This window comes from Hippoglossus hippoglossus, chromosome 5, assembly GCF_009819705.1.
Source record: "Hippoglossus hippoglossus isolate fHipHip1 chromosome 5, fHipHip1.pri, whole genome shotgun sequence".
In the NCBI taxonomy this organism is placed as follows: Eukaryota; Metazoa; Chordata; class Actinopteri; order Pleuronectiformes; family Pleuronectidae; genus Hippoglossus; species Hippoglossus hippoglossus.
Window position 1 is genome coordinate 16,623,176 of NC_047155.1, and position 18,190 is coordinate 16,641,365.

The following is an 18,190-nucleotide window of genomic DNA, read 5'->3' on the forward strand; positions in this document are numbered from 1 at the left end:
GAATTTCCTGGTCAAAGGTCAGGGTCACTGCGACCTCAAGAAACATGTTTTTGGCCTTTGTAACATGAAAACTAGACTGGGAAGAATAATACAAACTCCCACTGAGCGAGGCCTGGAGAGACGGGTGGAGTCAAAGCCAGGACGTTCTTGTTGTGATGCAATAAACAAAAATTTGCCTGTGATTTCCCATCTGTACCCTAACTCTAAAAGTTATTAATTGAATGTCACAATACAGAAATACAGTAATCATTTATCATCGTTCACATGCAGGCCAGAAACATTACTGATTATGAATCTGTTTTATTTTAATAATCACAGTATTAAGTGTTCACAACTCATTGTCCTTATAAAAATATTATCATATGTCCAGGTAAATTCACTATACAGGTAAAACATTTTCTAATATTTAAATTCTGATCCTCAGCTCGTTAACGTGAAATTATTTTCTAACACATCCCAAAGGCCACAGTAACATGACGGAGGAATTGCAACTGATCATTAAAGGTGAGGTTGGTAATCTGTTTTCTGAAACACTTTTCTATTTGTTGAAAACCAACCGTAGCTTTAATGACTAAGACTACTGTATGCAAACACATTTTCCCTTTGTGGTGGATTTTGTAAGCTTTAAGTCTGGAAGTTAGAATGTAAATATCTCTCTCTCTCTCTCTCTCTCTCTCTCTCTCTCTCTCTCTCTCTCACACACACACACACACCTTTTAAAACACAAATTCTGTGATACTGTGCATAAAAAACAAGTATAAAACAAACCTAATCTACGCAGCTTGTGAAACTTTGTTTTTATCGAACAAACTCAACCCTGCTGAGCTTCAAATTGCAGATTTCCTGAATCGTCATTTCTGTCTTAGTAACGGAGATAAACAGAGAGATGCAGCCAAAGAAACAGATCTTACTCAACTCTGCTTCTAAACCAAAACAAAACCAGATTAACAGGAATGGCCAGCAGGAGTACAGTGAACAACTAGTGAGTTACGATGTGGATAATGTCAGGACAGAACCAGCAGCAGGATTGTACAGACGAGATTACATAACCAAAAGCAAAGAACTAACAGATTACTCTCACTCTTTTCAGCTTTAACACATGCATAAAAAATGGATATGATGACTCATCAGCAATAAACCTGACATCATGTTAAGCATGAGAGTAGCAGATCCTTGCTCGCCTGACAGTTTGAAATAGTTCAGCCGACCAGTAGATGTGTAGCAGGACAGTGGATGAGGTTCCTCACTAGCGTCCTTCTCCCATGATCTGCAGCAGGAAGCTGAACAGGTAGATGATGTCCAGGTAGAGGCTGAGGGTGGCGAAAACATATTCCTCTGGACTGATGGAATAACGCTTGTTCCCCAACAGCATCTGAGTGTCAAACGCCAGGAACTGTCGCAGAAAGAGGAGGAGACAGAAATGAATACGGTGACTTTTTGCTTTCACTAAGGAGGTTATGTTTTCACCCCTGTCCTTAATGGGTTCCTTGTTTGATTGTGAACAGAACAGGATTACCCATTTGGTGCAGATCCAGATACAAATCTGAATCTTATGAATTTAAATGTGGTTTTATAAGGGTACTGTTGGCAGACGTATGTACTCTAGTTTCTATATTGATGAAGTATGTGACTCTCACCAGAGTGAAGAGGATGGCTCCTATCACAGCATAAAGAGCGTGTAGCCAGGGAACCTGTGCAACGAGACAAAAAGCATTTTAAAAAGCGTGTTAAGAAGGATAGCAGGGAGCTAATTTAAGAAACAGCAACATGCTTTTCAAGATGATCTGCAGGGCTAATCTGTTTACGCCCCCACAGCCAAATACAGCCAGCCCCTGAGGCATTAACCTGCAACTGTTGCTCAACTCATCATTAATCACTGCTATTTTAGACTTCTTCCAGATCCTTCTGCTGGACTTACATATCCGAAGGGGACCACAATGGAGATGGTGATGGCGCAGAGAAGCATGACCATGCACAAAGAAAACAGCACGCCCTGACACGATGTGACGTCAATCTGCAACAAAAGCAAAACCGTGTGATGGGTTTGTCTCGGGGTGACGACGTCTCTCTGTTGTGTTGCTTGGAAGCAGTTTGAAGTTGTAATTAGTCATTGATAATTAATGCAGGGATCTTCTCACCTTGCTCTGGAAGCTGAAGATGGTGACAGAGAGACACACCAGAGCCGTGATTCCCAGACACAGCATCACTGATTTGGTGTTGTAAAAGCTAAAGGGAGAACACATATTATTATACTTGTTTTTATCTCTCATCCACCTTTGATGATTGAAAATCAGTGTGTCATACAGACACATGGGGATAAAAACATATATCCTATATTCTAGTTTATATATATTTACCTTGACACAAAACCCATCATGAAAGAAATGCTCAAAGTCTGTGAGGAAGAGGAAAAAGAAAGCCATCATTAGCTGTATGCCGAGTAAAGACCAGACTGTAATGTTCCATATTTCATACTGTGAGATACTCACGAAGATAACTAACAGGATGATGTTCCAGGGAAACTGCCGCCTGTTTAGGTAGGAGACAAAATCTAAATTATATCCGAGCAGCGTCCTGTGTTTCATTTGTTGTGTTATTATTTATAATGAACAGAAGAGTTACCTCAGATTTCCACAGCAGGAGAGTGCAATGTAGGTGAACAAGAACATCATACTGAAAGGTAGAGAAAAGTAAAAATAAAAATGTGTAAATAAAAGGTTGAGAACATGTAATGTGTCATGTACTGTGAGTTAAGATAAGATGATGTGTTTGCACTTACTAAGATGCCATGTACAAGCCAGGATGAGTCTGAATATAATACCTCACGGGGGCGCTGCAGACATAGGAAATTAAACAAATTAAATAAGTAATAGTTGCTCTGGTCAGAGTGATACATTTAAAAAGACTTATTACAGATAATCATAAGAAAGTGTTACCAAAATGTGAAGAGACCAACAATAGCCACAGTCACAAAAAGCTGAACCATGAGAATGGCGTAAACCTGCAGGGGGAGATAAATGATGTCAGAGTAATGGATCTGTCACTGGGACATGTACTTTTCTGTGTTTGTGTCATTTCTGTTAATAAATCATTTTGTCCAGTACCTTCCTGATGAAGGTCCGCCTGATGGTCTTGTCATCAAAGGAGAACTGAGCCTGCATCTCCTCATATCCTGAAGGAAGACGCAGGAAGGACATGCGTCAATTCTTTAGTCTTTGCAGAAACTGAGAATATGTTTTATGAGGCAGAAGTAGTCCGAAAAACTGAAGGCATTATGTGAGTGGCAGGTTTGACTGATACGAACATGATATGATATTCTGTCTGTTAATGTGCAGATTTGCACAACACAGCTTGTAAACTTTAATATTGTGCTCTATTACAGGAAGTAATAATTATTACGACTTATTTTGTTTCACTTTCTACTTCAACATGTTTATCTGGTTAAACTAGAAAAAAGATTGCCAGTGTTGGTACATTTGTAACTAATAGAACATGTACTAGTACTACAAGGACATTGTTTGTACCTGCTGTGGCCTCCTGGTAAGTGGGGGGTTCATTGTCTTCACTGATCTGCTGGGATATAGTTAGGGTTAACTAGGTCATTACAGTTTTTATTAATGAGCTCTCTTTACTTTCTCTCCGCAGTGTAAATACATGTTTACTCTCGTGCACTGGAAGCAGCACAGTAACAGATTTGTCTAAAAAACAGCCTCCATGTTGGATGAGTTCAGAGGATTAGGATAAATGTGATGAGACTCCATGTTTGAGTAACCAGCTCCGACTATAGACTTTACTTCAGTTCAACTACAGAGAAAACAAAGTTCACTCAAAGAACAATTTCACTGTGATTATTGATTGGTTGTTAATTATTGGATTTTGAACTTGTGATATGAGGATGCCATTAAAAGAGTTTCCTCTCAGAAACAGAAGGAAAGTAAAAACAATAGTCCAATTTATAGCATCACTTCATAATGTGTAATTTGTGACCCTGGGGAAATTTGAAATGATTGTTATCGATCACAAATCAAATGACAAATCAAAGAAATTAAAATATAGATTAGAATAGAATAGAGATAGTTTATTGTCATTGTACAAGAGAAAGTAGAACAATATTAGATGTGCTACTTCTGAAAACAGTGCAAATTTATATTAAAAACAATATCTAGGATATAAAATAATCAGTTACCACAGTTGTATTGTTTACGGTATCTGTACAGTTTATAGTGTAACTATAAGGAAGAAAAGTTAAAAACATACCTTTCCCTTTTTCATGATTGTTCCCTCTCTCCTCCTTTATGTTTCTGATGTTGATAAAGACTAATCTGCACTCACTACTTGATGGTTTTGTAATATATAACTGTTAAAAGTGCCAAATCTGAAATGTCTGCTCTTGTTTTAGAGTCAGTGTTTGATCCTAAACACTGCGAGTTACGAGTAAAACGTTTCCGGAGCAGTTGTTGCTCTGAATCTGTCTGCAGCGTGCGGATTACACTCAAGCTTTATAGGCCTCCGTGTGGTTAATCTCCCTCTAACCCTGATCCCTCGCCACCCCCGTCCTCGGCCCAATGAGGTCGTTCGAGAAGTGTCCAGGTATATTTCCACCACACTGACATAAAGTCAGACTGTACCACCGCTGCTGCTGAACAGGGGGGTCATTAATGTGTGTGTTTGCTGGCACCGACCCTCTCGACAGTGTTCCAGGCAGATAATCATCCTGGAGCTTACCAAAGAGACTCACGGGACTGACATGTCTAAATAACATACGCATTGCATAACTATTCTGCTCCAGTTTGAAGGAAAGAGACACAGATATATGGATATTCAGGAATTACTACACTTTATGTATGTTTATAGTTTGTGTTAGACTATATTATTGAAGCAAAAACAACCCTCCAAAAGTGAATTTGTTCTTATAGAATGTCTTTTATAACAAAACTTTTTATCTATGCTACTTGATGTATCAACTAGAGCTAATACAGATTGTTGAGTATTTGTTTGTTTCTGTAGTTTCTAGAAATATTTCCATTAACAAAATGGATCTAACGAACTTCTGACATCATCCTTTTGTGTAACAGACTGGTTTAGTAAGAGTTACTCCAGACTAATGAGATGGACGTTAAGAACTTCATGGAGCACAACACGTCTCCGGTTACAATCAGCAGTAATGAGATTAACTGGAAAGATTTCCCACGTTTGATCTATTTGTTCTTCTTGTAAAAGTTGGACTATTACTGGCACTGATCTTCATTTTACTCTTCACTGCTTTCACAAGAACACAATTAGAAACAACATGGTTTTAGAGAAATGTGATATTTCAGAATATATTTTGTCTCCATCATAAAGTAAGGACACACACAAGAAAACGTTGTAAATTATAATCCATGATGTCATTGTAGTGATTGGCAGTCTGAATAAAGTCAACTATAGGCTATATAATGCTATGGTTTTTCAATTAGCTGTCCAGTTTACAACTAATGATTACAACTAAAACATGTTTTTTTTTTATAATGTCTTCAAACCCAAGACTCTTCTTAAAGGTTGTGTAGCATCCAGAATAAACTTTATTTAATTTTCCCTCTATGAAACTCTGTTCTCCTTCCCTCTTGTGGCCACTAGATGTCACTAGAAGACAGTGAAATAATCATTATGTGGTGACTGTGTATCAGACACCGAGTAATGTGTTTTATACTTTACTGCCGTTGTTGTTTGCCTCTTTGCTCAGAGAAGTGACACGAATCAAAAGATTGAAAACTCATGATGCATCTTTTTCCTTTTAATTTGAATCATGTGAGTGAGATTATATTTTATGACAGCACATAATCCACAGTCATGGCTCAGTCCCAACCCTCTTCTCCAATAACTTTTTTATAAGGTAAACACAATGAATGTGAGCATTTTAAATGTTTTTTAGGCACTAAATCTAAAACCAACAGCAACAGAGTAAAAACTTGTGGGAAACCGCAGAGACATTTTTAACTAAACTTTAAAGATTATTATTACAAAGATAATAACAAAGTTATTTTGTATAGTTTAGGCTGAAAAATAAAGTAACAGTAAGAACCTTTTAATGAGCAGGTATCTTTGTTTTTTTTAACTCACATGGAGAGCATAGTCACGAAGGCCTGTTTTTATATGTTATATAAATATTCTTTTTATTTTTACCCGAGTTACATGACAGGAACTAAGAAATGAAACTGTTGCATGAGAGATTACATCACCACAAGGTCTTTATAGGTGAGAATAGAACAAATGTATTGTAGGATGGGGAAATTTATGTTTTTAACTGTACAAGGTCCCTTTCAAATAAAGTAAACAAATATATAAAAATGACGGGTGGGGTTTAAAGTAAAAGAAACAAAGTAAAAGAAAATAGTTGGAGGAAAATAATTGGTTAAGTGAAAAGCTTTTACTCAACTTCAACTACTAGTCCCAGTGTCTAAATATGGTCATTGCCAAAATGTTGTCCCTGGTCTTACCATCCTGTCCACTAGGTGGCGTATGAAGCCCTCAACATGATAAATAGAAATGCCAGAGACACTGGAGCTGATGCATTTTGAGAATAAAAGTTTTGCTGTGTTTTTATTAAAGGAGGGCAGAGGGCAGCTTTTAGTTCATGTTCAGTTTTTATTTCATGTTTCACAGAGGGGGGGATGTCAACCATTATTACCTGTAAAGGAATACAAATCTGTGCTATTTTGTTGTATAGAAAAAGTATATGTTTGTCTGATATCAGCAGTATTTAAATGACCTACATACAAAGGGCGTATCTGTCCGTTTTATTTCTACGCTCAGCTTCTGACAGTTACAGCTACTGTTTAAGGAAAATGTTCCCAAACATTGATCCTAATTTGATTTTCCCAGGCCTTCTCTGGTGATAGCAGTGGTGAGGACTCCTTGTTCCGTCTAGAACCCTGAGTATTCTCCTCCAGTGACGTTGCATGCGCAGGTCCCGAATACACCCACTGAACAGCTTGTCTCTTCAGTGTCATATTTACATATATCTCTGAACAGGAACCAGTTCAGTTCATAACCTCCCTCCCTGCGGGCACTCGCCGCCTCTGCTCCTCAAAAAAACTCCCTGTGACCGTCACCTCATTTGGATTGAAGCATGCCACTCTTGGAAATCACATTTACTTAGAACCACCCACTCTCAAATCAAGTGACGTTTCTTGTTAGTAATAAAGCCCCTAATGGCTCTCAGAACCCGACGCGTGATTGGCTGATTGCGTCTGTTGCTAGGCTACGGCCCCACAGTATGCCTCGCCGATGCTGATAGTTGACTCTACTACTTTAAGGAGGAAAATGAAGAAAGACGAGCACAAGGACGGATGCTATAGAACGTTATTTTAATAATGGTACTCTATGTTTGAACCATAAAACATTTACAAAATATTCACAAGGTGATGCAGTCAGTTGACAATACATATATTTCATTTATATATCTTCAAATAAAAAGCTTATACTCAGAACACATGGTTCAAATGCTGCCGTCTCTGCAGTCTGTACAGCAACTCTATTATGTGTGACATCATACAATATTTTCAATACTAACTTTAATTTACATATCAGAGAATCTGCCAACTAGTGAGGGTATGCACCAAGAATAAAGGTTATATACAAAATATACAACAGAACACCTCAACATATTACCCATCAGACACTTTGGTCGGAAATGACCAAAAACTTCTCCCTGATTACCGCATACAAATATACAACGCAAATCATTTCTTAAAAATGTCTTATTATTTCTCAGTCACAGATGAGTTATTTTTTATATATAAAGATTTCCCACATGGTGACACATTGTGAAAATAGCTTAGATCATTTGAACAGGGCAAACACAAACCATCCTCCTAACTGTGATAGACATTTCTATTGCTATGATATATAGTAATGCAAGAGGTTTCTCAATGTATGGAAGTGCATTATTACACTTGTAGCATGAATGTACAGTACGAAATCATCGTTGGTGAATGTTTGCATGTGTGTTTTTTTCTGGGAAAGAGTATGAGCTTCCCTCCCTCGAGCTTCATGAGCGTCAGCGGGAGGAGACAGTCTGGTGAGGAACAAAAAGCCCTCTTTTCTTTTGGTCTTTAGAGGTGAAACTGTCTCGGACAAAACTCCAGGGGGAAGAGGTAATGACTTGGTGGTTTGGATGTTGACTCGAAGAACATGAGGAAGAACACAGACTTTGTTTTAACAGTTTTTTTTTTTTTAAGCAACCCTGGAAGCAACTGGAGAAGAGATCAGTTTGAGTTCAGGAGCTTCCACCTCCTACTGTGCATCTATCCTTGGCTGAGTCCACTCGGTCACAGCAGCTCTGTTGGCACAGCTCCCACAACAACTACCATCAAGCAGGGGCCAGTGTACTGAATGTGGCCGGCCTGGCTTGCATGGGGAGCCGGGTGGCTGTTTCCCCCCCCAAAGCAGATACCTCGGTAGGCTGCGGGGTCGTGTGAGCTCAAGGGTCAATGCGGAAGGCCAAGAGCTTGTCAGAGTGCTGGTTGTTGAGCGTGCGCAGGTCTGGCAGACGGAGCAGCAGCTTAGGGAAGAGGGTGCTGTCGTCCGGGCGGCGACTGGTGATGAGAGAGCGCAGTGCTTTTATTAGATTCTCCTGCAGAAGCTCCACTGCTCCCATGTCCACTATACCAGAGCGGTCTGCAGAAAAGGAGAAGGAGAAAGTGGAGGTTAGACAAGAGGAAACGTGACATTCATATAGCACGTGCATGTGTGCATATTGGCACAAGAGTCTTACCAGCTGACACGAGCACGACGGCCATGAAAAGAGCCATCTCATCCGGCTCCAGACCCAGATATCCGAGCTTCTCGCTGAAATCAAACATGGCGTCCAGTAAGGAGCCCATGCCGAGGGCCCTCAGTGACGCCAGGGAGTAGGTCTGTCCGTTGAGGAAGGTCACTGTCCTCTCCTTGGGGTCAAACAGTGAGCAGAACCTCACCATGAGAACCTGTGGACAGAAGCAGAGAAGTTAGAAATAAATCGTGGAAAACAAGAGAAGCAAAGAATAAACGTAAAATTCCAAAAACTAATTTAGTTTAAGTGAACGTACCTGGAACGTGCCAGATTTGAGCAGCATGACCTGATCATGTTGGCTGAGAGTCTGGAAGCCGGGGATGCTCTTTGCAAACTCCACTACTTCTTTGACAGCAGGGGTGAAGCACTGGGAGAACGACTCCCACACCTCCTGACTGGAGCGACTGGCTGGAGCCACAGGACAGGAATTGAGTGGACACGCCTGGAGGGGACAAGAGGAAGAGGAGAAGCGTTAGGGACTTTTTATCGACATTCATTTTATAGATATTATATGTGTATCAAAGTAAAAAAATGCTCACCAGCACTTTGGCGCCTCCGTTCAGCTTCCAGGGGCAGGCGTTTTGGTTCTGGGAATCATTGGCTGGAAAACTGTTCTGATTGGCTGAGTAGGACTGATGTGATAGGTGGCCACTAACGGGGCACTGATTCTGATTGGAGGAGTATGTGTACTTGGCATTGTCCATGTTAGTGTTGGTGGAGTTTTCATTGTTGGTGGAGGCACTGGGGCAGTTTGTGGGGACGTGGTAGCTCGACGTCCGGTTCGCCTGCTCCCCGTGAACCGTGTGCTGGGTCGTCTGGTGCGACAGGGCGGGCTCCTGCACCGAGCCGTTCTGATAAGAGGATGGGCAGACGTTGCTGTTGTGGGAAGCCATCTTGATAGGTTTCTCGTCGACGTTCGTCAAGCCGACCTGGTAAGACTGCGACACGGGGCCTTCGTTGGCCGTGGCGAGGGCGTCGCCGGGAGGTGACACCTCCATTTCCATGGAAGCCGATTCATTGAGGCTGTTCATGTAGCTCTGCATCTCGTCCAATAGCCTCTGCTTCTCCCGCTTGGGAATACGCCCGAAACGCACAGCTGAGGAAAACAGGAGAGAGCATCCTCGGTTAGAGATCATCGACGTCGAGCATCCACATCACTGCCAGCTTCTTACTGGCAGCACTTACATTCATCCATAACACAGTTACAATCAGTTTCACTTCACAGCACTTGCTCTTGCTCTGATATGAATTCAACATCTGAAACTCGACTGTAATCTCTACACAACTAATCTCAAAGACCGCTCTGACGCAGTCTGTCTCCATCCCAGCTGTTTCACCACAACACGGACTCTAAAGCCTTCATCTAGTGCGCCCGCCTCATCTTCCTCTCCATCCCTTCACAATCCTCCCTTCCCCCTTTTTTCAATAGCGCACCTCCACTGACAGCCCTATTTATAGAGCTCTGTATGCTACACTACCTCCCCCTCATATCTCTCCCCTTCTGCTTTTCAGTTGAGCACTCTGTTCTCTCTGTTCCTGTGGAAGTAGGTCACTGGGTCAACAGCGTTGAACATGATGTCATTAGTAAAGTGACAGAGTGAGTGAGTGGTGGAAAGGTCAATAAAGACAAGAGAGGCAGGTAGGAGAGGTCGAGAGACGGAGGGTTGGCGGTCGGGAGGAAGAAAAAGGGATGATGAAAAATGTATATGAGGGTAGATATTATAGAAACAGAAATGGCTATAGGAGTATAAAGTTATATATATGACTGTGGGATTGGGTAGAACCAATAACCAACATTCAATTATTCTGTTTAATTAATTAATTTGAGAAAATAAAAGCATGTAACATAAGGTCACTCATAAAGTTTCCCTGTTGTAATATGATGAATTAGCAGGTGATGTTTTTAACTCCCTAGTTCGGGCTTTTTTTTGGGTCAACTAAAAATGTTTGCTCCAGAAAAACCATGATTTATCATCACCTAGTTTAGCCCCATCCCTGGAGAGCAGACCCCTGAGGCGAAATAAGGCAGTGGAGCAATTTAGCTGCAGTAATATCATTTTAATTTCGAGTGCTGGTTTCATGAATAACATTAAATTAGTGTTTGTAATTGTCAGTGTTGCAGGGAAAGAAGGAAAAAGCAGCAGCAGGTAAGACGGTGTGTCTCGGTGAACACGGGGGGTAATCAAGTACTTTGTGCCCCAATTTCCCAAAATAAACTACATCTGTCACAGTTTCTGTATGACTGATGACGACTGGGACTCTGCAGCTCCTCTCGCCATAAATCAGACAGCGGGGGCAAGGAGAGAGGGAGGCAGAGAGGAACAAGAGACAAAAGGAGGAGAGAGGAGAAAGAGGAAATGATGATGAGGAAAGAAACTTGCTTCAGACCCTTTTAACTTCCACAGGAATTCACTTGGACTTTTTCACATCATATTATATGAAGCTTTAACATCTGATCCCGTGCTACCTATCAATTAAATCCTCTCCTCTTCACAGAGAAAAGTGAAAATGTATTTGGTTTTTTATTTATGTCTAATGATCTGTGTAAAGCACATTAACACTCACCATCTCTGGACATGCCCACGGACAGACACTTCTTAAAGCGGCAGTGTTGGCACCGGTTTCGGTTCATGCGCATGATGAGGCAGTTTTCATTCTTCACACACATCTTGTAGTGGATGTTCTGCTGAATGCTGCGTCTGAAGAAACCCTGGAGAAAGCACAGGAGGAAGAAAGACTTTAAAGCATGTCTGCTCGGACAGAGTTGTGTGTGTGTGTGTGTGTGTGTGTGTGTGTGTGTGTGTGTGTGTGTGTGTGTGTGTGTGTGTGTGTGTGTGTGTGTGTGTGTGTGTGTGTGTGTGTGTGTGTGTGTGTGTGTGTGCACCTGCTGATAAATAAAATGTCTAACAAGATGCTGTCTCACCTTGCAGCCCTCGCAGGCGTGCACACCATAGTGGAACCCGGATGCGATGTCTCCACACACCTTACACAGAAGCACCATTCCTCCAGTTTCTATGAAAGAAAAATACATCCATTATCAGAGAGGAAAATACAAAGACCAAGACGTAAACATGGAGGAGGAGAGCAGGATGGATGGATGTGAGTGGATATACTCACTGGTGAACGTGCCAGTGAAACCACAAGGTCTTTTGGCCACCGTGGGTTGGCTGTAGGCTGCCGATGATACCGTCGTAACTTGGGCAACTGGAGCATTATTTACTTCGGGAAACTGGAAGACCATTTTCGGGGAAGGGGTTCCGCCCCCTTGTTCGCCTCTCTGCCTCGGGGGCCCAATCTCCTGAAAGAAGATGCCCTCTGGGGACGAAGGCTGCGAGTGGGAGGAGGGCGACTGGGTCTGGTATCCGCTTGATGGGCTGCCAGGACTCGGGCTGGCACTGCCAGATGAGCCGGCGTATAAGATGACACCACCTGGAGGAACAGACACAGAAGGTCAGCTCACTGATCCTCATCTGGGTTTTCTGTTCACATGCACAATAGATATGCAAGTGCTGAGCAATACTCTTCTTTTGATTCAGTGTGCGTAGTTGGCAGACGTCCACAAACACACCCACGCGAAAACCCCGATCATTTTGAACAACAGAAATGTGAACTGGGAGTGTTCACTCGTTTAAATTGTTTAGAAATAAAGGGTCGTGTGGAAATAAAGCTAGAGGAACAGCAACTCTGACCTGTATGTGGCACATAATCTGGCACATAATCACTGGGTCGTGCCGACTCTGAATCAGAAACAGTGAAAACAAGTTCCCTGCATGTTGCTTTTAGTGATTAGTGACACTTTGTTATCATGTTGTAAGTAAAAAATGTTAAATAAGCAATAACCAGGAATGACACCGACACATTTCTGTTGGTTTAACTAACACCCACGTACGGCAAACAGTCGCAGCACGTGACTTGGTTGAAAAACATTATGGATTAATTGACCCGATAAGGCAGCCACGTGTCTGTCATACACTCACTGTATTATAATCTAATACTGTAAAACATATTCAGACATGTATGGGCAATAGGAAACAGCACAAGACGTGCATCAGTAGGTATCGGTGCCACAAGCAGGTCTTTGTCTAGGGACGTCACATCCAATCGGAAATGCCCTATTCCCCCTCACCACATAACCCATCCAGCCCCCCCCCCTTGTTTTGCAGACAATGTTCTTCCCTGCGAGATGAAAGACAGCCCCTCACGTGCAGCCAGCTCCCTCCCTCCCTGCCTTCAGCACTGAGTCTTTTCTCCTCTCTCTCCTCCCACCGCTCCCTCCCTCCTTCCCTATCCTCCTCCTCCCCTCCCACTCTCCCTCCCCTATTTGGCTCCAAGCCTGCAGACCCATCTATCCGCCAGCCACCTGACCGAGCGCTCACATGGACTCTTGACACAGTTCCCGCCCGGCTCACAAGGCTCTTTGCGCAGTCCCGTGTAGACGGCAGCAGCAGCAGCAGCACAATAACAAGCGTTAGGACAAATCACGTTTGGAATAGAGAGAGAGAGAGAGAGGGAGAGGGCTTTAATGCTGTGACTACAGATGTAGGGGGGGGGGGAAGCAGGGCACATATGCCTTCGGTTGATGCATTTCTCAGAGTCACTAGAAAGTGTGCAGAGGGCAGCAGTCACGTTGTCACTGTTTCGACACATTCAAATGATTTGCTTGGGGGGGTTTCAATCAGTTGGGATGGTCATGGTGCATTTGGATCACAGGTGTTAAAGCGTAGGAGTGAGACAAACCCACCAAGATTCATTCAACCAGTTTTTAGACTGGCATCATTCTTTTATTGTTTTCTTTTCTTTTACAATTTTAGACGACTTTGTACATTTGTGCTGACATCTCTGAACCGTGTGGTGATGATGATGATGATGATGATGATGAAGCCGGTTTCCTGTTCACAGTTTGCCCTCCTTGTAATTTGCAATTAGATCACCGTGTCAGGTGTCTAATTACTTTAGAATAAAAACCTGCCAACCGGAGCATTTCCCACGTGCAGCAGTGGCATGCTTTAGATGCTCCACCCAGGATCTGTGTCAATCACACCATCATCACCACGATTGCACAATGCGGGTCACTAGCAGACAAAGATTCCCGGTGAAAACCCTTTTTCATATCAGATGTTCGCTCTACTCTATCCCTGATCTCTCCTCAGAGGCTGGCTTGTTGAACTGTAGTGACCGTGTTATCGACAGCGTCTCTGCATATTTCCTCTCAAGGACCTTTAGTCATCTAAGAAGGGAAAAAAAAGCCCTGCCCTTCTCTTGCACTTTCTCTCCTTGAGAAAAACACGTGCTGCATTTCTGTTTAGCTCTAAGTGCCTCCTTAATTCCACGGCTCACACGTGTCAACACTGACTGCGAGGGGCTCTGGCCTTGAGAGCATGTGTGCGGTGTCGGCTCCAGTGTCAGCCGGCCTTTGACTTCACCTCGCACACAAATGCTACATTGTGCGTGTGGCGGCCTCCCAGTGTGTCTGTTGTGTAACAAGGGTAGAAACCTTATGGCCATGCGTGTCACCTGCGGAGGGAAGCGGTGACACCCGACATGTGACAAACAAGCTCTTCAAGCATTCACAGTCAAACATCCCCACCCCTCCTGCTGTCAAAGCATTACCATGTTCTGTCTCGCTGTAACCATTTCCAGGAATCGGGTTTGGCTGGGTGCCAGTACGAGCTCTGAAAATATCGCTCCTGCCAGGCACAGGTTACAACATGTGACCTGTGGGCCCACGTATGGCCATAACAACTACAGTACAAACACAACGCTCCACTGCCCCTCCTTTTTCCAGTTCTCCGTGACTTCCACTCTCATGTGATCCCATCCCCTGTACATGCAAGCACGCCACCATGTACTCAACACGGTTGGATCATATCACAGAGGGAGGGGGGGGGAGTGGAACACATGCTCCCTCCTGGTCTGTCCTCTTTCAGGAGAACATTTACAAATGCACATGGCCTCACTCCACGTGAAGCAGCTGGCCTCATGACAGATGCCTGTTGAGCACTGGGGATTCACTGATGATTCACGCATTTATAAAAGACTTAGTTATGTATTTGTCCTCCACTCGACTGCTATAAAAATAGGCATGTACACAATTTATATGGCCGGATAGAGAAAGACAGAAAACGCCCTTTGCCCTGTCTTTTGATTATCAATGACCTTTTAGGGGCCATTTATAGTATGGTGGGAGTCTACAACCTCCATATCGTCAAAATGAACATGCTAACAAATAAATGTTAATAAATGTCCCGTTGTAAATTTATATTGCACATAAGAGCCTAAAACACAATCTGTGTCATGCCTCTAATAGCACTAGGTCACGCTAATTGTAATGATTGTTCCTTGTGGCTAAGTGCTCTTGCTGCAGCTGCCACTTAAATGAAGGGCGGTGGACAGGGTGGTTTGCCAAACCCCGGGTTGAAACACCGTCCGGTGTGTGTCCGCTCACACTAGGCGAGTCCAGTGCGTCTTCTAACCATTTCCCAACCAGTTACAGTAACCAGGGGGCTGGTGATCCTCTGTGACCCACTGACCAAGCTGCAGCAGCAGGAGGAGGAATCCCCGCTGCAGAGAGAGAGCGGGGCTCAGAGAGGGAGAGGGAGAGAGAGAGAGAGAGAGAGACAGAGGGAGAGAGGGAGAGAGAGAGAGAGAGAGAGAGAGAGAGAGAGAGGGAGAGGGAGGGGGCAGTGTGCGGGGAATCACGCGCGGCACGTTGATACAGAGGCTGTGTACACGTGCTGGCAGCTCGAGGCGGGGTGGCTGCGTGATTCAGAAAAAAAAAAAAGAGAGAAAAAAGACGGAAGGCAGAGGAATGAGGCGCGTGACTCATAACACAACCAGGACTGTGCGTCTGTGGTGGGAGGAGGACACACGACACGCGGCGGACATGTTCTCTCTGTGGGCTTCGACCAGGTTTCAGCTACGTGCTGGTCATTAGTGGTGACGTCACGGCCGTTATGATTCATTTGCCTCGGGCTCTGAGGCGTCTGCCGGGCTTAGCCCACATCTCCAAATGTTGGCCTATATCTCTATAGTCACATCCACCACTTCCTCGTTAAGAGACTCAGAGCTAGGTTTGGTTTTAAATAGGTACGCGGAGCCATTGATCATCCGCCATCAGCATTTCGTTTCACAATTCATCCCCTGGCAGAAGGAGTCATGGCCGGTTCATGGAAAACCCGTTTGGCACCAGTCACTTGCTCCTGCCCGCTGCTTGACACATAGCCCACATTCACATGTGTCATAGAGAGAGAATGAAGAGTCTAGAATGAATTAGATCCAAGTGACCTATTAACACAGATCGCACTCAATAAAGGCAACATTTCCCACTCTCTCCAGCTACCCCTAAACGCATCACTAGTTACAGTAGTTCCGGGTATTTTTAGGAAACAGAGCAGCAGCTGTGTGACAGGATGTGTGTGTGATGGTAGATTTGAAGATAACATCAGTGGGAGTGAAAGAGAGAAAGTGAGAAAGAGATGCTGCTGCTGCTGCTGCGGAACCAACGTGCCTGGTGGTCGCGGGGGGCGTCTTGGGTCACGCTTCACTTGAGTGTGAGTGTGTGTGAGTGAGTGTGCGTGTGAGTGTGTGTGTGCGTGTGTGTGGGTGTGGGTGTTTACAGGAGAATCGGAAGTCCGCGGCTCAGATTTGACGACAGAGCCCCTCCCTCCACTCTCCACTGTCCGCAGCACCAGGCTGGAAGCCACATGTTACACATGCATCTATGCTTCACCTGCATCTATGCTTCTAACCATCACCGTGCACGTGGCCGCGACAGTTTAAGATTTAAGACGCAGGTAGGTTTAAGTGGTTATGTCAGTGTAGTGTCAGTGCTGCAGGGACAGAGCTCAGATGCATGCTGGGATCCACAGTTAAAATCCAACTAATGTCAGGTGTATTGGAAATAAATAATCCTTTTACGCATACACTCCAACAATATAAGCAGATATTGACCCTTGGAATTATACACAAGTAGACAAAAGGTATATAGAAATATCACATGAAAACCCCTATAACAATAATATTAAAGTGCTGTGGCATCTTTCCCATTAAACACCATTAATAATCCCGTCACAAATTCCTGCTTCTGGCACTGAAATAAAAGTCTCCACTGGTTTTACGCACAAGAACCAAAGTGCAATGTGAGGGCAACTTACCACCAGGGCTGTTCTCCATGTTCTCCGCTCGGTCGATGCTGCTCTCCGGTTCCGTGGTGTTAGATCGTGAGCTGGTTTTAATGCTGGACCGACTGGTACTGCTGCTGCTGCTGCTGCTGCTTGCCACCACCGAGGAGTTTCGTGGACACAGGTGAAAGGGTCATGAACTGCCCAGGCATAGAGCGCGTATCCAAAATCTCAGAGAATCAGGAGTGCGCACAGGGCAGTGGGGGTGAGAGCCCAGCCAAAGACTCCAAAAAGAGCAAAGTAGAAGAAATGTGTGTTTGCAAAAAAAAAAAAAAATTGTTGAAAATGATCTGTTATTGCCTCAGATCGTCTCCAAAAGGTGAAGGGATGCGCGCGGGGGGCTGCTCGGCTCTGCGTCCGCACACCTTCCGCTGCTGCCAGGCTGTGGTGAGAGGTATCACTGTGGAACTGTGTCTGAATCACAGAGGGTCCCGGAGCTCTCAGCTGCTTGACACGTACAGTCACAATCACAACATGACCGGAGTGGAAGTGGTATAAGCTCCTCTCTCTCTCTCTCTCTCTCTCTCTTTCTCTCTCTCTCTCTCTCTACACACACACACTCATCAATGAGCAACACACGTCCTAAAATAACCAGCACGTTTTCAGGTGTCTGAGAAATGTGACCAATTTTTTTTCTCCTTCCTCCCTCCCTCCCTCCCTCTCTCACTCTCTCTCTCTCTTCTCTTTTTTGTGCGCCCGTTTGTTGACGCGTAGCTATCAGGGATGTCTCTCCCCCCCTCCCTCCCTCTCTCTGTCACGCTCTCTGAAAACATCTCACCCTCCTCCCCCTTCACGCCCCCGCTTATTATTTTTTTTCTCTTTCTGGCTTTTTCATTGGCCGAGAGCCCCCCTCTTGGACACGGCACATTGGGCTCGTTCGACGCAGGAATGCTGGTTAAAGCTCTCCAACATGTGCGCATGGCATGTGAGCTGGCGCTGCCCTACTGACACACATTTTATGCTAATGAGCTGCCGAGGCTCGGCCATAACAGGGGAAGAGAGGAGTCAGAGATGGGTGGAGGAAGAGCGAGGTCTCACTCCCCTACCGCGTTTCCAAGACTTCTCTCTCACAGGTTTGCTTTTACAGTGAAATAATAAAACTTAACCCCCACTCCACTTCTTATCTAAATAAGGTTATATGGTGCTTGCAAAAGGTAATGAGGACGAAACAGCACAGAGAAAAACAAGACAAACTAGT

At 44.0% G+C, this 18,190-nt stretch overlaps 2 protein-coding genes and 1 long non-coding RNA gene across 3 annotated transcripts; all 3 read right to left on the reverse strand.

Moving 5' to 3' along the window:
- Nucleotides 1–265: 265 nt before the first annotated feature.
- Nucleotides 266–17,711, reverse strand: LOC117761154. The gene is made up of 2 exons (XR_004613798.1): nt 17,549–17,711; nt 266–713 (listed from the first exon to the last, which is right to left on the reverse strand). It is a non-coding gene; the product is annotated as an uncharacterized LOC117761154 (long non-coding RNA).
- faim2b (Fas apoptotic inhibitory molecule 2b) lies at nt 704–4,546 on the reverse strand. The gene is made up of 13 exons (XM_034584814.1): nt 4,372–4,546; nt 4,258–4,336; nt 3,525–3,573; nt 3,105–3,172; nt 2,937–3,001; nt 2,780–2,833; nt 2,623–2,673; nt 2,490–2,529; nt 2,358–2,395; nt 2,139–2,226; nt 1,919–2,014; nt 1,638–1,691; nt 704–1,393 (listed from the first exon to the last, which is right to left on the reverse strand). The coding sequence occupies exons 2-13, from the start codon at nt 4,270–4,272 to the stop codon at nt 1,247–1,249; spliced, it is 765 nt and encodes a 254-aa protein (XP_034440705.1). The 5' UTR covers nt 4,273–4,336; nt 4,372–4,546; the 3' UTR covers nt 704–1,246.
- LOC117761150 (nuclear receptor subfamily 1 group D member 1-like) lies at nt 8,085–17,512 on the reverse strand. Its single transcript, XM_034584810.1, has 8 exons — nt 16,966–17,512; nt 11,930–12,241; nt 11,736–11,824; nt 11,378–11,522; nt 9,352–9,908; nt 9,069–9,254; nt 8,756–8,966; nt 8,085–8,658 (listed from the first exon to the last, which is right to left on the reverse strand). Exons 1-8 carry the CDS (start codon nt 16,982–16,984, stop codon nt 8,462–8,464), a joined length of 1,716 nt encoding a protein of 571 aa, XP_034440701.1. The 5' UTR covers nt 16,985–17,512; the 3' UTR covers nt 8,085–8,461.
- Nucleotides 17,712–18,190: the final 479 nt, after the last annotated feature.